General features: G+C 46.0%; 1 protein-coding gene across 1 annotated transcript in view; it reads left to right on the forward strand.

Moving 5' to 3' along the window:
* LOC138671448 (transient receptor potential cation channel subfamily M member 2-like) overlaps positions 1–25752 on the forward strand; it is a 348271-nt gene that overhangs the window by 45418 nt on the left and 277101 nt on the right. Inside the window, exons 2-6 of the mRNA XM_069759624.1 lie at positions 20598–20820; positions 21055–21137; positions 21502–21664; positions 21823–22003; positions 23983–24143. Of these exons, the coding sequence (XP_069615725.1) occupies positions 20665–20820; positions 21055–21137; positions 21502–21664; positions 21823–22003; positions 23983–24143 (744 nt within the window). The 5' untranslated portion in view covers positions 20598–20664. The remainder of the gene's footprint in view (positions 1–20597; positions 20821–21054; positions 21138–21501; positions 21665–21822; positions 22004–23982; positions 24144–25752) is intronic.

Raw genomic sequence — 25752 nt, forward strand, 5'->3', positions numbered from 1 at the left:
GTGACCTATTTTTAGCCTCATTCCCCGGGGTTTTGCAGCAGTAGCATTGCATTAGCGGAACTCCTTGCTGCAAAATGTTTTAACCCCTTCAGAAGGATTTACATCGTTGGACGTTACAGATCTGCGGAGGGTAAGGATATTGTTGGTTTATTATGTTTTTTTACTTTCAGAACGAGGGTCTTCAGTGACTGGATTGGGCGTAGAATAAAATACTCCAACAACCATTGTTTTTATTTCATTAAAATAATTTTAAATAATGTGTTTGTCTTTTATTTAACCCTTTCATTCAATTGGATTAATAATGGATAGGTGTCATAATTGACGCCTCTCCATTATTAATTAGGCTTAATGTCACCTTACAATAGCAAGGTGGCATTAACCCTTCATTACCCCATATCCCACTGCTACACGGGAATGGGAAGAGAGTGGCCAAGTGCCAGAATAGGCGCATCTTCCAGATGTGCCTTTTCTGGGGTGGCTGGGGGCAGATATTTTTAGCCAGGGGGGGGCCAATAACCATGGACCCTCTCCAGGCTATTAATATCTGCCCTCAGTCACTGGCTTTACTACTCTGGCGGAGAAAATTGCGCGGGAGCCCATGCCAATTTTTTCCGCCATTTAACCCTTTATTTTAAGAGCTAGAACGGCCAAATTTTGCATATACACACTACTAACATTAGTAGTGTGGAATATGCAAAAAAAATGGGGAGAAGACATGGTTTACTGTATGTAAACCAGGTCTCAAATCATGTCGGGTTTTAGGAAGGAGAAAGCAGAAGCCGGCAATTGAATTACCAGCTTTCTGCTATATCGCGCTGGATGAAATAATAATATATATACATATATGTGTCTACTGACATATATATATATATATAGACAGTATATATGTTTGTTTTTTTTTGACACATGGATCCCTTGTATTGGCGTATGTTGGTTTTGCAAGCCTGCGATAAAAACACACAGTACGGATGCCATACGGATGTCACACGGATCATTTGATGCGAGAAAATCGCATCCTCGCACTGCACTCGGATCACTGTTTTGTAAAAATTTGTGCGATTCTCGTCCGACAAAAACGGACCGATTTTTTATACGTTGTGTGTGTCCCCGGCCTTAAACTCATCGCGTCCTTAATGCTCCTCCACTGCAGATGATCCCGCAGGGGTTGTAGCACCGGCAACGGCCGGGAAGAGGTCCTCAGAGGGGTCCTTTGTCTTCTGGCGGCAGCGGTCGGTCACCGGTACTTTCCCTGAGCCCCTAGTCCATCAACTTGTGCAGCCAGAGCAAACCAGGCTGCAGCACTCTCGGGGTGGAACGTGGGTTGTCGTCCAGCAAATGTCAGGATAGGCCGCAAACGAATGTCCGATCCTCGGCCGCCTCTCCTCCGCACATGTGCAGTACTCAGTCTCTGAGTGCGCGACACCTCTCTCCTTCTCGGCCCTGCTGTTCGCGACGGGAGCCGACAGCCGCAGCCTATTGCAGCACACTGCTCTCCCTGCTGCACGCTGTCTGTTCATGCCAAACTGCCTGCCACTGCGCACACTTTTTCTTTTATAGCGCCCCTCCTACCTGGGTCATGAGGTTGGTCCAGTGCCTCATTCCTTCCCCCAGGCAACATGGGAGGCAGCCTCAACAGTTCCGGACCTGGCTCGGTACAGATACCCACAGCCCGGTCTTCCTCCTGACAGTTGACACATGAGCCCTGCGCCCAATCAACACTGGCGTCATTGGCCCCGCCTTTAGACAAATCGACCATCGGGAGGAGGTGAGCGGCAGCCGCAGCCCGGGCCTCCTCTTCATGTTCGATACATCCACCAACAAATAAACAGCAACACTATTCCATGTGAATGACTATCAGTGGTGATCCTCCATGGTCCTAAGTCATGGCCACGAGCATCCAATCCACGGCACTTGCATCCTCCACATGTTTCCCCTCTTCATTTTTGAGGTTCCCCAGTAGTAGAACAGTTAAAGGCTTTTATAGAGCCACATATACTAAATCCTGCCTGTGGAGAGACCACCCAACAGGAGGCATTGTCCTCTAACAGCTTCTGCCATGGGGTCACCCGCCTTCTGAGCATCTTTTTCAGCTCCTGCAGAAACCAGGTTCTTCTGCAGATTGGGCCCAAACGTCCAGTAGTGTCTTCCTGTGGAAGCCACTCAGCCACCCACCTGAGGAAGAAACTATGCCACCTATGACGGATCGCACAGGGGAAGGGGTGTGTCGACTTCACTCACCTCTGAGGAGTGGAGAGAAGGACCCAGCAGGAATCGGCTCTCTGGCACCACCATTTGCCCCAGGTCAGTCAGGGAGCTGCAAATAGGGCAAATAGTCGCCGGAAAGGCTTTCCTTATATTGAATATCTCCCAGTGAGAGGAGATATATATCACCAGTCCAGGCTGGGGATATATATATATAAACCTCCCGGCCATCACGGTCAGAGTTCCTTATTAACACAGCACATTATGCTGCCACCAGTTCCTCGTTCGATATAAGCCCTGTCCGACAGCAGGCTTATAGCGGGTCAGAAACCAACCCCAGGGTAGCATATAATAATCGACTGAGCATGCGGATGTGGGGATTTGTGAATCAAGATAAAAGAGCAGCCCAAGATTAATTTTATATTTAATCGCTGACAGGCGCACTTGAAATATACAGGTATATACAGTATGTACAAGACCAAATACAGTATACAAGTATACAGTTTGGAGTGTAGTACAAGGGTAGGATACAGATAGATTACAATTACCGTGTTATGTAGCATGTGACCACAGGGAGGCGTTGGTGGATCACAGGTCTAAATCTTAGTTATGTGATTCCCTGGCCGCGTCAGCTAACGGGCCTCCTGCCAGTAGAAAAACTCAGTCCAAAATGAGGAGCTGCCTAATATCTCCTAGGCTGCTTCTCTCCCTCACGCTGCACCCACCAATGGGCTGAGCCGCCTCTTCATATCATATCTGAGAACATGATTCTCCAGGCAGAACCGTGGATGGCCCATAACTTTACACCCGAAGGTCCAAATGGAACGGCGGCAGCTCCAGTGGGTTCTGCTGGATTTCATCTGTGCAGGGAGACCAAACACAGCTACTGTATTTAATTCCTGGTATACTCGGAAACTCCATAATGCAGAGTGCTAAGGGCAGCTTCCTGGTATGGGCTCATGGGGAAAGAATGCAGATTCCAATTATGTGATCGGCTAGGCTCAGCGATATTGCATTCTGGTATTATAGGTCATTTTCAAGTTTCAGTATCTCAGAATCTTGCTGGGATCTGTGGTGCCACAAAGTCTGCATGTGGAGTGAGTCAGACAAAGGAATCCATTTTGGCTGGTCCTGCACACAAATTCACACCCCAGGGACACAGGGTCTATGCTCTTGACCCCCCGGAGAGAGCTTCAAACGCCTTGTTGCTTGGGTGTTGTGAATTCTGTTGTCGGGCTCCCTCCTGTGGTCATGAATGGTACTTCGGCTGGCTCTGTCCATGGACTTCCTCTGGTGGGTGTTTCTGAGTTTCCTTCCACAGGTGACGAGGTTAATTCGTTAGCTGGCTGCTGTATTTAACTCCACTTAGATCTTTGCTCCTTGCCACCTGTCAATGTTCCAGTATTGGTCTAGTTCACTCCTGGATCGTTCTTGTGACCTGTCTTCCCAGCAGAAGCTAAGTTCCAGCTTGTATTTCTTTGGTTTGCTATTTTTCTGTCCAGCTTGCTATTTTTATTGTTGTCTTGCTTGCTGGAAGCTCTGGGACGCAGAGCTCGGTCTGTTCAGTAAGTCAGGCCTCACTTTGCTAAATCTATTTCATCTCTGTGTTTGTATTTTCATCTTTACTCACAGTCATTATATGTGGGGGGCTGCCTTTTCCTTTGGGGAATTTCTCTGAGGCAAGGTAGGCTTTATTTTTCTATCTTCAGGGCTAGCTAGTTCCTTAGGCTGTGCCGAGTTGCATAGGGAGCGTTAGGCGCAATCCACGGCTATTTCTAGTGTGTTTGATAGGATTAGGGATTGCGGTCAGCAGAGTTCCCACGTCCCAGAGCTCGTCCTTATTATCAGTAACTATCAGGTCATTCCGTGTGCTCTTAACCACCAGGTCCATTATTGTCCTGACCACCAGGTCATAACAGTACAGGTGGCCCAAAGTACTAATGCATCTCAATAGAGGGATAAGAGAAGTTCTGAGACCATTTTTTTTTCTTTGCAGTGTGTTTTGTCTCTCTTTTCCCCTTTACCTCTGGGTGGTTCAGGACACTGGTGTAAACATGGACATTCAAGGTCTGTCCTCTTGGATGGATAATCTCACTACAAGGGTACAAAACATTCAAGATTTTGTGGTTCAGAATCCGATGTCAGAGCCTAGGATTTCAATTCCTGATTTGTTTTTTGGTGATAGATCTAAGTTCTTGAATTTCAAAAATAATTGTAAATTGTTTCTTGCCTTGAAACCTCGCTCCTCAGGTGACCCTGTTCAACAAGTAAAGATCATTATTTCTTTGTTACGTGGTGAACCTCAAGACTGGGCATTTTCCCATGCGCCAGGAGATCCGGCATTGCGTGATGTTGATGCGTTTTTCCTGGCGCTTGGATTGTTTTATGACGAACCTAATTTAGTGGATCAGGCAGAGAAAATCTTGCTGGCTCTGTGTCAGGGTCAGGATGAAGCGGAGATATATTGTCAGAAGTTTAGGAAGTGGTCTGTACTCACTCAGTGGAATGAATGTGCCCTGGCAGCAATCTTCAGAAAGGGTCTCTCTGAAGCCCTTAAGGATGTCATGGTGGGATTTCCCATGCCTGCTGGTCTGAATGAGTCTATGTCCTTGGCCATTCAGATCGATCAACGCTTGCGTGAGCGTAAAGCTGTGCACCATTTGGCGATACTATCTGAGCATGGGCCTGAGCCTATGCAATGTGATAGGACTTTGATCAGAGCTGAACGGCAAGAACACAGACATCGGAATGGGCTATGTTTTTACTGTGGTGATTCCACTCATGCTATCTCCGATTGTCCTAAGCGCACTAAGCGGTTCGCTAGGTCTGCCACCATTGGTATGGTACAGTCTAAATTTCTTTTGTCCGTTACTCTGATTTGCTCTCTGTCGTCCTATTCTGTTATGGCATTTGTGGACTCAGGCGCTGCCCTGAATTTGATGGACTTGGAGTTTGCCAGGCGCTGTGGTTTTTTCTTGGAGCCCTTGCAGTGTCCTATTCCATTGAGAGGAATTGATGCTACGCCTTTGGCCAAGAATAAGCCTCAGTATTGGACCCAATTGACCATGTGCATGGCTCCTGCACATCAGGAGGATATCCACTTTCTGGTGTTGCATAATCTGCATGATGTGGTCGTTTTGGGGTTGCCATGGCTACAGGTTCATAATCCAGTATTGGACTGAAAATCTATGTCTGTGTCCAGCTGGGGTTGCCAGGGGGTACATGGTGATGTTCCATTTTTGTCTATTTCGTCATCCACCCCTTCTGAAGTTCCAGAGTTTTTGTCGGATTACCGGGATGTATTTGATGAGCCCAAATCCAGTGCCCTACCTCCTCATAGGGATTGCGATTGTGCAATTAATTTGATTCCTGGTAGTAAGTTTCCTAAGGGCCGATTGTTCAATTTATCTGTGCCTGAGCACGCCGCTATGCGGAGTTACGTAAAGGAATCCTTGGAGAAGGGTCATATTCGCCCGTCGTCGTCGCCATTGGGAGCAGGGTTCTTTTTTGTGGCCAAGAAGGATGGTTCGCTGAGACCTTGTATTGATTACCGCCTTCTAAATAATATCACAGTCAAATTTCAGTACCCCTTGCCGCTGCTGTCTGATTTGTTTGCTCGGATTAAGGGGGCTAGTTGGTTCACCAAGTTAGATCTTCGTGGTGCGTATAATCTTGTGCGCATTAAACAGGGCGATGAATGGAAAACAGCATTTAATATGCCCGAGGCCATTTTGAGTACCTGGTTATGCCATTCGGGCTTTCCAATGCTCCATCAGTATTTCGGTCCTTTATGCATGACATCTCCTGAGAGTACCTGGATAAATTCCTGATTGTATACTTGGATGATATTTTGGTCTTTTCGGATGATTGGGAGTCTCATGTGAAGCAGGTCAGAATGGTGTTCCAGGTCCTTCATGCAAATTCCTTGTTTGTGAAGGGGTCAAAGTGTCTCTTTGGAGTTCAGAAGGTTTCATTTTTGGGTTTCATGTTTTCCCCTTCTACTATCGAGATGGACCCTGTTAAAGTTCAGGCCATTTATGATTGGACTCAGCCGACATCTCTGAAGAGTCTGCAAAAGTTCCTGGGCTTTGCTAATTTTTATCGTCGCTTCATCAATAATTTTTCTAGTATTGCTAAACCGTTGACTGATTTAACCAAGAAGGGTGCTGATGTGGTCAATTGGTCTTCTGCTGCTGTGGAAGCTTTTCAAGAGTTGAAGCGTCGTTTTTCTTCTGCCCCTGTGTTGTGTCAACCAGATGTTTCGCTCCCGTTCCAGGTCGAGGTTGATGCTTCTGAGATTGGAGCAGGGGCTGTTTTGTCGCAAAGAAGTTCTGATGGCTCGGTGATGAAACCATGCGCCTTCTTTTCCAGGAAGTTTTCGCCTGCTGAGCGTAATTATGATGTTGGCAATCGAGAGTTGCTGGCCATGAAGTGGGCGTTCGAGGAGTGGCGTCATTGGCTTGAAGGAGCTAAGCATCGCGTGGTGGTCTTGACTGATCACAAGAACTTGACTTATCTCGAGTCTGCCAAACGGTTGAATCCTAGACAGGCTCGTTGGTCGCTGTTTTTCTCCCGTTTTGACTTTGTGGTTTCGTACCTTCCGGGCTCTAAAAATGTGAAGGCGGATGCCCTGTCTAGGAGTTTTGTGCCCGACTCTCCGGGTTTGTCTGAGCCGGCGGGTATTCTCAAAGAGGGGGTAATTTTGTCTGCCATCTCCCCTGATTTGCGGCGGGTGCTGCAAAAATTTCAGGCTGATAGACCTGACCGTTGCCCAGCGGAGAAACTGTTTGTCCCTGATAAATGGACGAGTAGAGTTATCTCTGAGGTTCATTGTTCGGTGTTGGCTGGTCATCCTGGAATCTTTGGTACCAGAGATTTGGTGGCTAGATCCTTTTGGTGGCCGTCTCTGTCGCGGGATGTGCGTTCGTTTGTGCAGTCCTGTGGGATTTGTGCTCGGGCTAAGCCCTGCTGTTCTCGTGCCAGTGGGTTGCTTTTGCCCTTGCCAGTCCCGAAGAGGCCCTGGACACATATCTCTATGGATTTTATTTCGGATCTCCCCGTCTCTCAAAAAATGTCGGTCATTTGGGTTGTTTGTGATCGCTTCTCGAAGATGGTCCATTTGGTACCCTTGTCTAAATTGCCTTCCTCCTCTGATTTGGTACCATTGTTCTTCCAGCATGTGGTTCGTTTACATGGCATTCTGGAGAACATCGTTTCTGACAGAGGTTCCCAGTTTGTTTCGAGGTTTTGGCGAGCCTTTTGTGCTAGGATGGGCATTGATTTGTCTTTTTCCTCGGCTTTCCATCCTCAGACAAATGGCCAGACTGAACGAACCAATCAGACCTTGGAAACATATCTGAGATGTTTAGTTTCTGCCGATCAGGATGATTGGGTGTCTTTTTTGCCTTTGGCTGAGTTCGCCCTTAATAATCGGGCCAGCTCGGCTACTTTGGTTTCGCCGTTTTTCTGCAATTCTGGTTTCCATCCTCGTTTCTCTTCAGGGCAGGTTGAGTCTTCTGACTGTCCTGGTGTGGATACTGTGGTGGATAGGTTGCAGCAGATTTGGACTCATGTGGTGGACAATTTGACATTGTCTCAGGAGAAGGCTCAACGTTTCGCTAACCGCAGGCGCTGTGTGGGTCCCCGACTTCGTGTTGGGGATTTGGTTTGGTTGTCATCTCGTTATATTCCTATGAAAGTTTCCTCTCCTAAGTTTAAGCCTCGTTTCATTGGTCCGTATAGGATTTCTGAGGTTCTTAATCCTGTGTCTTTTCGTTTGACCCTTCCAGCTTCTTTTTCCATCCATAACGTATTCCATAGGTCATTGTTGCGGAGATACGTGGCACCTGTGGTTCCATCCGTTGATCCTCCTGCCCCGGTTTTGGTTGAGGGGGAGTTGGAGTATATAGTGGAGAAGATTTTGGATTCTCGTGTTTCGAGACGGAAACTTCAGTACCTGGTTAAGTGGAAGGGTTATGGTCAGGAACATAATTCCTGGGTCTTTGCCTCTGATGTTCATGCTGCCGATCTGGTTCGTGCCTTTCATTTGGCTCATCCTGGTCGGCCTGGGGGCTCTGGTGAGGGTTCGGTGACCCCTCCTCAAGGGGGGGGTACTGTTGTGAATTCTGTGGTCAAGCTCCCTCCTGTGGTCATGAGTGGTACTTCGGCTGGTTCTGTCTATGAGCTTCCGCTGGTGGATGTGAGTGGGGCTGCGGCTTCTGAGTTTCCTTCCTCAGGTGACGAGGTTAAGTCGTTAGGTGCTGCTCTATTTAACTCCACCTAGTTCTTTGTTCCTGGCCTCCAGTCAATGTTCCGGTATTGGTCTGGCTCTCTCCTGGATCGTTCTTGTGGCCTGTCTGCCCTGCATAAGCTAAGTTCTGCTTGTGCTACTTTTGTTTGCTATATTTTCTGTCCAGCTTGCTATATTGGTTTTTCTTGCTTGCTGGAAGCTCTGAGACGCAGAGGGAGCACCTCCATACCGTTAGTCGGTGCGGAGGGTCTTTTTGCCCCCTCTGCGTGGTTGTTTGTAGGTTTTTGTGCTGATCGCAAAGCTATCTTTCCTATCCTCGGTGTATTCAGTAAGTCGGGCCTCACTTTGCTAAAATCTATTTCATCTCTGTGTTTGCATTTTCATCTTACTCACAGTCATTATATGTGGGGGGCTGCCTTTTCCTTTGGGGAATTTCTCTGAGGCAAGGTAGGCTTATTTTTCTATCTTCAGGGCTAGCTGGTTTCTCAGGCTGTGCCGAGTTGCATAGGGAGCGTTAGGCGCAATCCACGGCTACCTCTAGTGTGATGTGATAGGATTAGGGATTGCGGTCAGCAGAGTTCCCACGTCTCAGAGCTCGTCCTATGTTAGTAACTATCAGGTCACTTTGTGTGCTCTTAACCACTAGGTCCATTGTGGTTCTGAATCACCTGTTCATAACAGGACTACTGTCAGAAGGTCAAGACAAAAGGAGATGGCGTTTTGGGGCATATCAGTCTGCTCAAGGAGGTCCCTAGTGGCAAGAATGTCTTTTTCATGGGTTATTGACGCATACAGGCTATTTACGTCCAGTGTGACGAGAAGACTATGTGGGGGTACCTGAATGATCTGTTTGATTGTCTGGTGGTCTTAGTTAAAAGTGTCAGGATTTTTTCCCAAAAAATTGAGAGGGGTGATAAGACTGAATCAATGGAGGCCACGATCGGCCTCCCTGGGGGGTTATGGAGGGATTTACGAATTTCGGGTAAGATGTAAAAGACGGGAGTGATAGGATGGGGGTTCTGTAAAAAACTGGCTGTTTTACGGTCGATGGTTCTATTATCGAGGTACACATTGATAAGGTCGTTGATCTTTTTGGTAATCACGGAGGTGGGGTCTCTAGGGATGACCTTATAGGTATTGGTGTCCGAGAGTTGTCGTAGAACCTCGCTACGATATTGTGACCGATCCATAACGACGGTAGCACCCCCTTTGTCAGCTGGTTTAATTATAATGGTGTTGTTAGACCGTAGTGATGTAAGTGCCTGTTTCTCCTCTAGTGCCAGATTGGTATGTGTTGGAAAAAAACCTAGTCTCTGTTGGTGCGACAAAGATTTAATGTCGCAATCCACAAGGGGAAATAAAGGTTTCACTTGTGTGATATGAGTGAGGAGGTGAGAAAGTACTAGTATTCCGAAGCCCCAGAGAGGAGATGGACAATCCCGGAGCAGTACTCGCACTCATGGAAGATCCTGTGGTTGTCGTAGACGTAGGCATGACGCCAAAGTGGGTTTTGAATCTGATTGTCCTATAGAAGCGATGTAGGTCCTTCTCCAGCTGGGGAGTGGGTCCCAATGAGGTGTTGGGCAGAAAGATAATCCTTTCTGTAACACCGCCAGTTCAGCAGGGCACAGGGAGTAACTGGAGATATTTACCACCAGGTTTGATGGCTTACCTGGCTGCTGGTCGTCATTCTTTCTCCGCGCTTGTTGGGTTGGTTTGTATGTTGAGGACCCCTCTGCGGCCTTTGGCTAAAAAATGCTGTCTGGTAGAGTCGGTTGATGAATTGCTGCCAGAACTGAATGACCCCGGTCTTCTGTAGTTGTTTCGACGTCGCCACGGTGTATTGCTGGTGGCATTACAATAACAATAGCCTGTGCCTATCCCTAAGCTCCCCTGACGCCCTAAGCTGGTCCTCCCCCCGCCGCCGTCACAAACCTGGTCCATAGCTGTCACCTCACTTAACCCTCGCTAGTGCACTGGCTGGCAAGGGCGCTAGCCTCATCACTGCAAATGATACAAACACAGGAGATAGTGGCAAGCACAAGACAGAGAGGGTAAAAAAACAAAACTTGGCTCCAGGCTCTGCTGCCAAGCTCCACACCGTAGAAGACACGGAAACAGGACCAAAAACTCCAGAAGTAGCTGCACACTCCAGGCCTGGTCTACATAGAATAACTCTCTCACTAACGGTCAGCTGATGCATCATGTGACTATTTAAAGGATGTTGGAGTGGTCACCACCCACATCAGCTGACCTAGGAACTTAGCAACTTGCAGCAAGGAAACTGACATTAACCCTTGCTGGCCTGAATGGAAAAAACAACATTTAAATTAAAGCAGAGCCAGAGCTGTCTCGAATCCAAAAATGGATCATGACAGTCTGATATTGTCCATACATGTTCCTCTGTTCAGAATATTTTGGCGCCATGTCTGTTATTATTACTATTGTTATTAACCCCTTAACGACCGCCGATACGCCTTTTAACGGCGGCAGTTAAGGGTACTTAAACCACAGCGCCGTTAATTAAAAATAAAAAAAAAAGTGAATAGCGCTCCCCAGAGTCAGATTTTCTCTGGGGTCTTGGTTGCCGAGGGTAGCCGAGACGCCTGAGAACATGATTCGGGTCAGTTTTTACCGACCCCCGGGTTGCGACCCCCGGTAATTAACCGTTCACCTGCAGCCGCAAAAAGAAAAAAAACGCGATTTCCCATTTAATTTCTCTGTCCTCCGATGTGATCGCACATCAGAGGACAGAGAAATGGGGTCCCCGATAGCCCCCGATACTCACCCGTCTCCCCCGATGCTCCTCGTGGCTCCCGATGGGTGCCGCCATCTTTTTCCTGGGAAAAAATGGCGGGCACATGCGCAGTGCGCCCGCCGGCCGGCACGCGGCAGATCTTTGGGGTCTCGGCTGTTGGGGGTAGCCGAGACCCCAAAGAACATGATCGGGGTCGGTTTTTACTGACCCCTGTTTTGCGATCGCCGGTAATTAACCATTTACCGGCGAACGCAAAAAAAAAAAGCTGCGTGTTATTCTCTGTCCTCTGATGTGATCGCACATCAGAGGACAGAGAAATAGGGGGATTCGGGGACCCTATCATACTTACCGGTGTCCCTGGGTCCTCCTCCATCCCCTCCTGGCCGCTGGATTCTTCCTCCAGGAAGAAAATTTTGGGCGCATGCGCAGTGCGCCCGCCGTGATGTGCCAGCCGGTAGAGGAAGATTCTTCCTCTTGTTTTATTTTGGTCACTGTGAGATCCTATCACAGTGATCAAAATAAAAAAATAGTAAATAATCCCCCCCCCTTTATCATCCCCTTAGTTAGGAAAAAATGATAAATTTCAAAAAAATGTATGTATTTCTATTTTCCAATTAGGGTTAGGGCTAGAGTTAGTGTTAGGGTTGGGGCTAAAGTTAGGGACAGGGGTAAAGTTAGAGTTAGGGTTGGTGCTAAAGTTAGGGTTAGGGTTGGGGCTAAAGTTAGGGTTGGGGCTAAAGTTAGGGTTAGGGTTGGGGCTAAAGTTAGGGTTAGAGTTGGGATTAGGGTTTGGATTAGGGTTAGGGTTGGTATTAGGATTGTTATGATCTGGTAATTCAGTACCACAATGGACATAGAAGTCAGAGCACATACAGTGACCTGACAATAACCCAAAAACATAGAACGAGCTCTGAGACGTGGGAACTCTGCTGACCTGCTGACCGCAATCCCTAATCCTCTCCAACCACACTAGAGGCAGCCGTGGATTGCGCCTAACGCTCCCTATGCAACTCGGCACAGCCTGAGAAACTAGCTAGCCTGAAGATAGAAAATAAGCCTACCTTGCCTCAGAGAAATACCCCAAAGGAAAAGGCAGCCCCCACATATAATGACTGTGAGTTAAGATGAATAGACAAACGTAGAGATGAAATAGATTTAGCAAAGTGAGGTCCGACTTTCTGAACAGAGCGAGGATAGGAAAGGTAACTTTGCGGTCAACACAAAACCCTACAAACAACCACGCAAAGGGGGCAAAAAACCCTCCGTACCGAACTAACGGCATGGAGGTACACCCTCTGCGTCCCAGAGCTTCCAGCAAGCAAGAAAAAAAACAACTAAGCAAGCTGGACAGGAAAAAACAGCAAACAAAATAGCAAAAGCGGAACTTAGCTATGCAGAGCAGCAGGCCACAGGAACGATCCAGGAGGAAACAGGTCCAATACTAGAACATTGACTGGAGGCCAGGATCAAAGCACTAGGTGGAGTTAAATAGAGCAGCACCTAACGACTTCACCACATCACCTGAGGAAGGAAACTCAGAAACCGCAGTACCACTCTCCTCCACCAACGGAAGCTCACAGAGAGAATCAGCCGAAGTACCACTTGTGACCACAGGAGGGAGCTCTGCCACAGAATTCACAACAGTACCCCCCCCTTGAGGAGGGGTCACCGAACCCTCACCAGAGCCCCCAGGACGACCAGGATGAGCCATATGAAAGGCACGAACAAGATCGGGAGCATGGACATCAGAGGCAAAGACCCAGGAATTATCTTCCTGAGCATAACCCTTCCACTTAACCAGATACTGGAGTTTCCGTCTTGAAACACGAGAATCCAAAATCTTCTCCACAATATACTCCAACTCCCCCTCCACCGAAACCGGGGCAGGAGGATCAACAGATGGAACCATAGGTGCCACGTATCTCCGCAACAATGACCTATGGAATACGTTATGAATGGAAAAAGAATCTGGAAGGGTCAGACGAAAAGACACAGGATTAAGAACCTCAGAAATCCTATACGGACCAATGAAACGAGGTTTAAACTTAGGAGAGGAAACCTTCATAGGAATATGACGAGAAGACAACCAAACCAAATCCCCAACACGAAGTCGGGGACCCACACAGCGTCTGCGATTAGCGAAACGTTGAGCCTTCTCCTGGGACATGGTCAAATTGTCCACTACATGAGTCCAAATCTGCTGCAACCTGTCCACCACAGTATCCACACCAGGACAGTCCGAAGACTCAACCTGCCCTGAAGAGAAACGAGGATGGAACCCAGAGTTGCAGAAAAACGGCGAAACCAAGGTAGCCGAGCTGGCCCGATTATTAAGGGCGAACTCAGCCAAAGGCAAAAAGGACACCCAGTCATCCTGATCAGCAGAAACAAAACATCTCAGATATGTTTCCAAGGTCTGATTGGTTCGTTCGGTCTGGCCATTAGTCTGAGGATGGAAAGCCAAGGAAAAAGACAAGTCAATGCCCATCCTAGCACAAAAGGCTCGCCAAAACCTCGAAACAAACTGGGAACCTCTTTCAGAAACGATGTTCTCTGGAATGCCATGCAAACGAACCACATGCTGGAAGAACAATGGCACCAAATCAGAGGAGGAAGGCAATTTAGACAAGGGTACCAAATGGACCATCTTAGAGAAGCGATCACAAACCACCCAAATGACTGACATTTTTTGAGAGACGGGAAGATCTGAAATAAAATCCATAGAGATATGTGTCCAAGGCCTCTTCGGGACCGGCAAGGGCAAAAGCAACCCACTGGCACGAGAACAGCAGGGCTTAGCCCGAGCACAAATCCCACAGGACTGCACAAAAGAACGCACATCCCGCGACAGAGATGGCCACAAAAAGGATCTAGCCACTAACTCTCTGGTACCAAAGATTCCAGGATGACCAGCCAACACCGAATATTGAACCTCAGAGATAACTTTATTCGTCCACCTATCAGGGACAAACAGTTTCTCCGCTGGGCAACGATCAGGTTTATTAGCCTGAAATTTTTGCAGCACCCGCCGCAAATCAGGGGAGATGGCAGACACAATTACTCCCTCTTTGAGAATACCCGCCGGCTCAGATAAACCTGGAGAGTCGGGCACAAAACTCCTAGACAGAGCATCAGCCTTCACATTTTTAGAGCCCGGAAGGTATGAAATCACAAAGTCAAAACGGGCAAAAAACAGCGACCAACGAGCCTGTCTAGGATTCAAACGCTTAGCAGACTCGAGATAAGTCAAGTTCTTATGATCAGTCAAGACCACCACGCGATGCTTAGCTCCTTCAAGCCAATGACGCCACTCCTCGAATGCCCACTTCATGGCCAGCAACTCTCGATTGCCAACATCATAATTTCGCTCAGCAGGCGATAACTTCCTGGAAAAGAAGGCGCATGGTTTCATCACCGAGCAATCAGAACTTCTCTGCGACAAAACAGCCCCTGCTCCAATCTCAAAAGCATCAACCTCGACCTGGAATGGAAGCGAAACATCTGGTTGACACAACACAGGGGCAGAAGAAAAACGACGCTTCAACTCTTGAAAAGCTTCCACAGCAGCAGAAGACCAATTGACCACATCAGCACCCTTCTTGGTCAAATCGGTCAATGGTTTAGCAATACTAGAAAAATTGCAGATGAAGCGACGATAAAAATTAGCAAAGCCCAGGAACTTTTGCAGACTTTTCAGAGATGTCGGCTGAGTCCAATCATGGATGGCTTGGACCTTAACAGGGTCCATCTCGATAGTAGAAGGGGAAAAGATAAACCCCAAAAATGAAACCTTCTGAACACCAAAGAGACACTTTGATCCCTTCACAAACAAAGAATTAGCACGCAGGACCTGAAACACCGTTCTGACCTGCTTCACATGAGACTCCCAATCATCCGAGAAGATCAAAATGTCATCCAAGTACACAATCAGGAATTTATCCAGGTACTCTCTGAAGATGTCATGCATAAAGGACTGAAACACTGATGGAGCATTGGCAAGTCCGAATGGCATTACTAGATACTCAAAATGGCCCTCAGGCGTATTAAATGCAGTTTTCCATTCATCGCCTCGCCTGATTCGCACCAGATTATACGCACCACGAAGATCTATCTTGGTGAACCAACTAGCCCCCTTAATCCGAGCAAACAAATCAGACAGCAGCGGCAAGGGGTACTGAAATTTAACCGTGATCTTATTTAGAAGGCGGTAATCTATACAAGGTCTCAGTGAACCATCCTTCTTGGCTACAAAAAAGAACCCTGCTCCTAATGGCGACGATGACGGGCGAATATGCCCCTTCTCCAAAGACTCCTTCACATAACTCCTCATAGCGGCGTGCTCAGGCACAGATAAATTAAACAGTCGACCTTTTGGGAATTTACTACCAGGAATCAAATCGATAGCACAATCATAATCCCTATGCGGAGGTAGGGTATCGGACTTGGGCTCATCAAATACATCCCGGTAATCAGACAAGAACTCTGGAACTTCAGAAGGGGTGGATGACGAAATCGTCAGAAATGGGACATCACCATGTACCCCCTGACAACCCCAGCTGGACACAGACATGGATTTCCAATCTAATACTGGATTATGGGCTTGTAGCCATGGCAACCCCAACACGACCACATCATGCAGATTATGCAACACCAGAAAGCGAATAACCTCCTGATGTGCAGGAGCCATGCACATGGTCAGCTGGGTTCAGTACTGAGGCTTGCTCTTGGCCAAAGGCGTAGCATCAATTCCTCTCAATGGAAAAGGACACTGCAAGGGCTCCAAGAAAAACCCACAACGCCTAGCATACTCCAAGTCCATCAAATTCAGGGCAGCGCCTGAATCCACAAATGCCATGACAGAATAAGATGACAAAGAGCAGATCAAGGTAACGGACAAAAGAAATTTTGACTGTACCGTACCAATGGTGGCAGACCTAGCAAACCGCTTAGTGCGCTTAGGACAATCAGAGATAGCATGAGTGGAATCACCACAGTAGAAACACAGCCCATTCAGACGTCTGTGTTCTTGCCGTTCAACTCTGGTCAAAGTCCTATCGCACTGCACAGGCTCAGGTCCATGCTCAGATAATACCGCCAAATGGTGCACAGATTTACGCTCACGCAAGCGTCGACCGATCTGAATGGCCAAAGACATAGACTCATTCAGACCAGCAGGCATAGGAAATCCCACCATGACATCTTTAAGGGCTTCAGAGAGACCCTTTCTGAAAATAGCTGCGAGCGCACCTTCATTCCATTGAGTGAGTACGGACCACTTTCTAAATTTCTGACAATATACCTCTATCTCATCCTGACCCTGACACAGAGCCAGCAAATTTTTCTCTGCCTGATCCACTGAATTAGGTTCATCGTACAGCAATCCGAGCGCCAGGAAAAACGCATCGATATTACTTAATGCAGGATCTCCTGCGAAAATGCCCAGTCCTGAGGGTCGCCACGTAAAAAAAGAAATAATGATCCTAACTTGTTGAACTGGGTCACCAGAGGAGCGAGGTTTCAAAGCCAGAAATAGTTTACAATTATTTTTGAAACTCAGAAATTTAGTTCTATCTCCAAAAAACAAATCAGGAATAGGAATGTTCTTACCTCCCTTCTGAGTATGTTTTCCTGGGTCGTCTTTGTTCGAGTCTAACCTCTATTGTTGGTAAAATATTTGAAGGGTTTCTGAGGGATGTTATTGTGGATTATCTCAATGAGAATAACTGTTTAACTCCATATCAGCATGGGTTTATGAGAAATCGCTCCTGTCAAACCAATCTAATCAGTTTTTATGAAGAGGTAAGCTATAGACTGGACCATGGTGAGTCATTGGACGTGGTATATCTCGATTTTTCCAAAGCGTTTGATACCGTGCCGCACAAGAGGTTGGTACACAAAATGAGAATGCTTGGTCTGGGGGAAATTGTGTGTAAATGGGTTAGTAACTGGCTTAGTGATAGAAAGCAGAGGGTGGTTATAAATGGTATAGTCTCTAACTGGGTCGCTGTGACCAGTGGGGTACCGCAGGGGTCGGTATTGGGACCTGTTCTCTTCAACATATTCATTAATGATCTGGTAGAAGGTTTACACAGTAAAATATCGATATTTGCAGATGATACAAAACTATGTAAAGCAGTTAATACAAGAGAAGATAGTATTCTGCTACAGATGGATCTGGATAAGTTGGAAACTTGGGCTGAAAGGTGGCAGATGAGGTTTAACAATGATAAATGTAAGGTTATACACATGGGAAGAGGGAATCAATATCACCATTACACACTGAACGGGAAACCACTGGGTAAATCTGACAGGGAGAAGGACTTGGGGATCCTAGTTAATGATAAACTTACCTGGAGCAGCCAGTGCCAGGCAGCAGCTGCCAAGGCAAACAGGATCATGGGGTGCATTAAAAGAGGTCTGGATACACATGATGAGAGAATTATACTGCCTCTGTACAAATCCCTAGTTAGACCGCACATGGAGTACTGTGTCCAGTTTGGGGCACCGGTGCTCAGGAAGGATATAATGGAACTAGAGAGAGTACAAAGGAGGGCAACAAAATTAATAAAGGGGATGGGAGAACTACAATACCCAGATAGATTAGCGAAATTAGGATTATTTAGTCTAGAAAAAAGACGACTGAGGGGCGATCTAATAACCATGTATAAGTATATAAGGGGACAATACAAATATCTCGCTGAGGATCTGTTTATACCAAGGAAGGTGACGGGCACAAGGGGGCATTCTTTGCGTCTGGAGGAGAGAAGGTTTTTCCACCAACATAGAAGAGGATTCTTTACTGTTAGGGCAGTGAGAATCTGGAATTGCTTGCCTGAGGAGGTGGTGATGGCGAACTCAGTCGAGGGGTTCAAGAGAGGCCTGGATGTCTTCCTGGAGCAGAACAATATTGTATCATACAATTAGGTTCTGTAGAAGGACGTAGATCTGGGGATTTATTATGATGGAATATAGGCTGAACTGGATGGACAAATGTCTTTTTTCGGCCTTACTAACTATGTTACTATGTTACTATGTTACTATGTTACTTACTGGCTTATAATTTCCAGGTTCACTTTTAGAGCCCTTTTTGAATATTGGCACCACATTTGCTATGCGCCAGTCCTGCGGAACAGACCCTGTCGCTATAGAGTCCCTAAAAATAAGAAATAATGGTTTATCTATTACATTACTTAGTTCTCTTAGTACTCGTGGGTGTATGCCATCCGGACCCGGAGATTTATCTATTTTAATCTTATTTAGCCGGTTTCGCACCTCTTCTTGGGTTAGATTGGTGACCCTTAATATAGGGTTTTCATTGTTTCTTGGGATTTCACCTAGCATTTCATTTTCCACCGTGAATACCGTGGAGAAGAAGGTGTTTAGTATGTTAGCTTTTTCCTCGTCATCTACAACCATTCTTTCCTCACTATTTTTTAAGGGGCCTACATTTTCAGTTTTTATTCTTTTACTATTGATATAGTTGAAGAACAGTTTGGGATTAGTTTTACTCTTATTAGCAATGTGCTTCTCTGTTTCCTTTTTGGCAAATTTAATTAGTTTTTTAGATAAAGTATTTTTCTCCCTATAGTTTTTTAGAGCTTCAATGGTGCCATCCTGCTTTAGTAGTGCAAATGCTTTCTTTTTACTGTTAATTGCCTGTCTTACTTCTTTGTTTAGCCACATTGGGTTTTTCCTATTTCTAGTTCTTTTATTCCCACAAGGTATAAACCGCTTACACTGCCTATTTAGGATGTTCTTAAACATTTCCCATTTATTATCTGTATTCTCATTTCTGAGGATATTGTCCCAGTCTACCAGATTAAGGGCATCTCTAAGCTGGTCAAACTTTGCCTTCCTAAAGTTCAGTGTTTTTGTGACTCCCTGACAAGTCCCCCTAGTGAAAGACAGGTGAAACTGCACAATATTGTGGTCGCTATTTCCTAGATGCCCAACCACCTGCAGATTTGTTATTCTGTCAGGTCTATTAGATAGTATTAGGTCTAAAAGTGCTGCTCCTCTGGTTGGATTCTGCACCAATTGTGAAAGATAATTTTTCTTGGCTATTAGCAGAAACCTGTTGCCTTTATGGGTTTCACAGGTTTCTGTTTCCCAGTTAATATCCGGGTAGTTAAAGTCCCCCATAACCAGGACCTCATTATGGGTTGCAGCTTCATCTATCTGCTTTAGAAGTAGACTTTCCATGGTTTCTGTTATATTTGGGGGTTTGTAACAGACCCCAATGAGAATTTTGTTACCATTTTTCCCTCCATGAATTTCGACCCATATGGACTCGACCTCCTCATTCCCTTCGCTAATATCCTCCCTTAAAGTGGACTTTAGACAAGACTTTACATAGAGACAAACCCCTCCTCCTCTCCGATTTTTACGATCCTTTCTAAACAGACTGTAACCCTGTAAGTTAACTGCCCAGTCATAGCTTTCATCTAACCATGTCTCGGTTATTCCCACTATGTCAAAGTTACCTGTAGATATTTCTGCTTCTAGTTCTTCCATCTTGTTTGTCAGGCTTCTGGCGTTTGCGAGCATGCAGTTTAGAGGATTTTGTTTTGTTCCAATCTCCTCGCTGTGGATTGTTTTAGAAATGTTCTTACCTCCCTTCTGAGTATGTTTTCCTGGGTCTTCTTTGTTCGAGTCTAATGTTTTTCTTCCCGTCCCCTCTTCTTCTAGTTTAACGCCCTCCTGATGATTGTAGCGAGTCTTCTGGCGAATGTGTGTTTCCCAGGTTTGTTGAGGTGTAGTCCGTCTCTGGCGAGGAGTCCATCGTACAAGTAATTCACACCATGGTCCAGGAATCCGAATCCTTGTTGTCTGCACCATCGTCTTAGCCAGTTGTTCGCATCAAGGATCCTGTTCCATCTCCTGGTGCCATGCCCGTCTACTGGAAGGATAGAAGAAAAAACTACCTGTGCATCCAGTTCTTCCTAACTTCCTAACAACAACAAAAATTTGGTTCCAAAATTGTGCTGATGTAAAGTATACATGTGGGAAATGTTATTTATTAACTATTTTTCGTGACATATCTCTGTGATTTAAAGGCATAAAAATTCAAAGTTTTAAAATTGCAAAATTTTAAACATTTTCGCCATATTTCCATTTTTTTCATAATCGCAAGTAATATCGAAGAAATGTTACCACTAACATGAAGTACAATATGTCACGAAAGAACAGTCTCAGAATCAGCGGGATCCGTTAAAGCGTTCCAGAGTTATAACCTCATAAAGTGACAGTGGTCAGAATTGCAAAAATTGGCCCGGTCATTAAGTCCCAAATTGGCTCTGTCACTAAAGGGTTATGTTCATTCTGTCTACATTCCTTCTCTTCCCATTTTACATCTCATTTTGACATATATCATCTGCTCTGTTGTAGTCTGACTGTGTCCTGCTACCACTGCTCTCTCCTTGTCACGTAAGTCATCCAATGGATCTTGGACATCATGGGAAACACGAAGAGTAAAGTAAAGCACACTGACCGGGTGGACGGGGCGGATCTGCACCAGACAAATAACTTACATTCTCCATACCGTCCTGGCACCGCTGACGCCAAGAAGAAGAAGAAGAAGACGTCCCCGCAATTCCTGGATGGAGCTAAGGTGAAGGATTTCATGTAACAGCCACGATCTGTATTTACTGCTGTGGCTCTTCAGTCATATGTTCCTCCATTCCATGAGTGCCAGAGGGTGAAGCTGAGATACAAACAATAGTGACTGTTGAGACATGTTCTCACCTTATATTAATTTCTTCCTTCAGAACACAGATTTGTTTTATTTCAAACATTCTCTTTTTGTCTTTTTCTACTTTAGTGAATTTTTAACTTTTATTTACAGGTTGATGTTCTCAACTCTTGGGTGTCAAAGCATATTAAGAAGAAAGAATGTGTGACCTTCATTCCCAGATCCTCGGGGGAGGAGTGAGTAATGAGAGACATTTCTGCTGGTCAAAAACGTTATTCTACTTTGGTCTTTGAATGTTTATTATCTGTACAGTATATTTCATGGCTGGATTTCCTGGCCCTCACTAACAGCCTTATAGCCAGGCATAAGTGGCCAGGAGACCCGCTACCAGGCCAAGAACCACATGGACCAGTGAATAAGTCATTAGAGAATTTTCTATGTTCTCACTAATTTTTGTCATATTGAACTTTCTACCTTTTACAGGACTGACCATCACTAGCCGAGTCGCTTCCTCATGGTGATGGGGCGTCTCATAACAGAGAGTCATTGAGATGATGGTGACATGATAAAGTCTTTTCATCATTTAGTTTTCTCTTGCAGAGACATTTGCGGTTGTGGTCACACCCAAGATCGGCACGTCCAGGGTTTGACAACTGATGTGACTGCTGATATCTCCTGGGATCCTCTGAAGCATGTTAGAGAATTTCCTAGTGATTCCCATGGGGACATGACTTTCACAGGAACCAATAGAACTTGGGCAAAAGTGAGTGCATAGTGGATCCAATCCCTCTGGCTCTTCAGGAGGCCATTTATTATTCCTTAAGCTTTAGTTTCCATGTGTCCATGTGCCAGATATTAGTGAGCAGTAAGATATCTCTTTCTCTACCATTTATTGTAACTTGCAACCCTTGCCCTTTACAGTATGTGCGTGCCTCGTGTGACACAAAGCCAAGTGTTTTGTTTGACTTGATGACCGAGCAGTGGGGCCTCAGCATGCCTAGTCTCCTCATATCTGTGACAGGGGGAGCAAAGAACTTCAACATCAGCCCAAGACTGAAGAACCAGTTCAGTCGTGGTCTGGTGAAAGCTGCGCAGAGTACAGGTGAGATGGTGGCACTTATCTATAACTTCGGCCAAAACCTCCAATCTGGAGATTCTGGCCTTAAGGTTGAAGTGTGCTGGTCTAGATTCAGATTGTCCTGCTGATTTGTAGAGTGGAGATCATTACATAGACCAAAATGGCTTACAATTATAGGGGTGTGTTCTGCCATCTGAAGACACTCTGTGGGATTTCCATGAATGTTGGACCCATCCCTATCGTTCTCTTGTTAAAGATGCAGTTCGCTATATTCATTGGAGTCATGCACTGGGGTAAGGAGACAACTAGTGCTGCCTCTACTGTAATGGCCCCTTAGTGGCCACACTTCCAATCACTTTATATACCGATACTGCAATATTATCTGCTTAACTTCTGCTTATCTTGGCTGCATATGATACCAGTGATGGTCCACAGTGATGCCACATGAGGCTCCTTTCACATTTCCCCAGATTGTCCCATTGTTAACTATGGATTCTCATCTCCTGCCTCTATGTCTGCCATTTAACATTTCATAATAAGGTATATCCGCAGGGACGACATTGGCTCAAGTGGTTCTTCATAGCTCAGTAACTTGGGCTTCAGGTATATGTGCAGGGTCAACATTGGCTCAGGTGCTTCTTCATGGTTCGGTAACTTGGGCTCCAAGTATATCCGCAGGGATGACAATGGCTCAGGTGGGTCTTCATCGTTCAGTAACTTGGGCTCCAGGTGTATCCACAGGGACGACAATGGCCCAGGTGGTTCTTCATGGTTCGGTAACTTGGGCTCCAGCTATATCCGCAGGGACGACATTGGCTAAGGTGGTTTTTCATGCTTCGGTAATGTGGGATCCAGGTATATCTGCAGGGATGACATTGGCTCATGTGGTTCTTCATGGTTTGGTAACTTGGGCTTCAGCTACTGTATATCCGCAGGGACGACATTTGCTAAGGTGGTTCTTCATGCTTCGGTAACTTGGGCTCCAGGTATATCTGCAGGGATGACATTGGCTAAGGTGGTTCTTCATGGTTCGGTAACTTGGGCTCCAGCTATATCCGCAGGGACGACATTGGCTAAGGTGGTTCTTCATGCTTCGGTAATGTGGGATCCAGGTATATCTGCAGGGATGGCAATGGCTCAGGTGGTTCTTCATGGTTCGGTAACTTGGGCTTCAGCTACTGTATATCCGCAGGGACGACATTGGCTAAGGTGGTTCTTCATGCTTCGGTAATGTGGGATCCAGGTATATCTGCAGGGATGACAATGGCTCAGGTGGTTCTTCATGCTTCGGCAACTTGGGCTCCAGGTATATCTGCAGGGATGACATTGGCTCATGTGGTTCTTCATGGTTCGGTAACTTGGGCTTCAGCTACTGTATATCCGCAGGGACAACATTTGCTAAGGTGGTTCTTCATGCTTCGGTAACTTGGGCTCCAGGTATATCTGCAGGGATGACATTGGCTCATGTGGTTCTTCATGGTTCGGTAACTTGGGCTTCAGCTACTGTATATCCGCAGGGACGACATTTGCTAAGGTGGTTCTTCATGCTTCGGTAACTTGGGCTCCAGGTATATCTGCAGGGATGACATTTGCTAAGGTGGTTCTTCATGCTTCGGTAACTTGGGCTCCAGGTATATCTGCAGGGATGACATTGGCTCATGTGGTTCTTCATGGTTCGGTAACTTGGGCTTCAGCTACTGTATATCCGCAGGGACGACATTTGCTAAGGTGGTTCTTCATGCTTCGGTAACTTGGGCTCCAGGTATATCTGCAGGGACGACATTTGCTAAGGTGGTTCTTCATGCTTCGGTAACTTGGGCTCCAGGTATATCTGCAGGGATGACAATGGCTCAGGTGGTTCTTCATGGTTCGGTAACTTGGGCTCCAGGTATATCCGCAGGGTTGACATTGGCTCACTCATACTTCATGCTTTGATAACTTGAGCTCAGTCCAGATTGTCATCATTTTCCTTGGCAGACGTCTATATGTGTTTTCCCACTTAGGTGCGTGGATCATCACAGGAGGTTCTCATGCTGGGGTCATGAAGCACGTGGGAGAGGCCATAAGGGACTTCAGTGGAGACCAGCAAAACTCAGAGATTGTCCTCATCGGCATTGCCACCTGGGGAATTGTCCACAACAGAGAATACCTGCTGAGCGAAGCGGTGAGACTCCTAATGATTTTGATCCTCTCCAAAGCTGTGACATTGATCGCCGGCCATTAGTGATCCTCCTCACTAGTGATTGTGATCTCCAGTGATGTACTCCTCAACACTTAAATTACTGCAAGAAGAAGTTGTGTAATGATGAAAAAGACAGGACTAGTGATGAGAGAACCCATGGATGTTTGGGTTTTTCTGGGTCCGAACTGACTTTGTAAAAGGTCCTGTTCAGGACTCCAACTTGACCTTGGACCCTATATAAGTCAATGGGGACCTGAACTTCAGTGCTGTAAAATGGTCATAGCCAGGGCTAGGGGGGGCTGCAAAGGAAGGAAAAGTGAGAGTAAGAGCAGGACAACTGCACCGCAAACAAAAGTGGACAGGAAAATGACTTAAAGAGGTGCAGTCACCATAGCAACCATGATAAATTAGGAAGTAAATAATTAACATAAACATTTTAATTCGGCTGCCACAGAGACTGAGGCTTGCTACTTCCAGTCCAGTTAAAAATATCCACCCACAGAGCGTGGGGCCCAGCATCCCTACATCAACAGCTTACAGATTGCTCCCTTACATTACCCCTATATTATCTCCAGTACTATCGCCTGTACTCCTCACTAGTCATTGTGATCCCTTCCAGTAATTGTGATCCCCTCCAGTAATTGTGATCCATTCTAGTAATTGTGATCCCCTCTACTAATTGTGATCCCCTCTAGTAATTGTGATCCCCTCTATTAATTGTGATCCCCTCTAGTAATTGTGTTCCCCTCTAGTAATTGTGATCCCCTCTAGTAATTGTGATCCCCTCTAGTAATTGTGATCCATTCTAGTAATTGTGATCCCCTCTAGTAATTGTGTTCCCCTCTAATAATTGTGATCCATTCTAGTAATTGTGATCCATTCTAGTAATTGTGATCCCCTCTAGTAATTGTGATACCCTCTTGTAATTGTGATCCCCTCTAGTAATTCTGATCCCCTCTAGTAATTGTGATCCCCTCTTGTAATTGTGATCCCCTCTAGTAATTGTGATCCCCTCTTGTAATTGTGATCCCCTCTAGTAATTGTGATCCCCTCTTGTAATTGTGATCGCCTCTAGTAATTGTGATCCCCTCTAGTAATTGTGATCCCCTCTAGTAATTGTGATCCATTCTAGTAATTGTGATCCCCTCTAGTAATTGTGATCCCCTCTAGTAATTGTGATCCCCTTTTGTAATTGTGATCCCCTCTTGTAATTGTGATCCCCTCTAGTAATTGTGATCCCCTCTTGTAGTTGTGATCCCCTCTTGTAATTGTGATCCCCTCTAGTAATTGTGATCCCCTCTTGTAATTATGATCCCCTCTAGTAATTGTGATCCATTCTAGTAATTGGGATCCCCTCTAGTAATTGTGATCCCCTCTAGTAATTGTGATCCCCTCTAGTAATTGTGATCCCCTCTTGTAATTGTGATCCCCTCTAGTAATTGTGATCCCCTCTAGTAATTGTGATCCCCTCTTGTAATTGTGATCCCCTCTAGTAATTGTGATCCCCTCTTGTAATTGTGATCCCCTCTAGTAATTGGGATCCCCTCTTGTAATTGTAATCCCCTCTAGTAATTGTGATCCCCTCTAGTAA

This window comes from Ranitomeya imitator, chromosome 3, assembly GCF_032444005.1.
Source record: "Ranitomeya imitator isolate aRanImi1 chromosome 3, aRanImi1.pri, whole genome shotgun sequence".
NCBI lineage: Eukaryota > Metazoa > Chordata > Amphibia > Anura > Dendrobatidae > Ranitomeya > Ranitomeya imitator.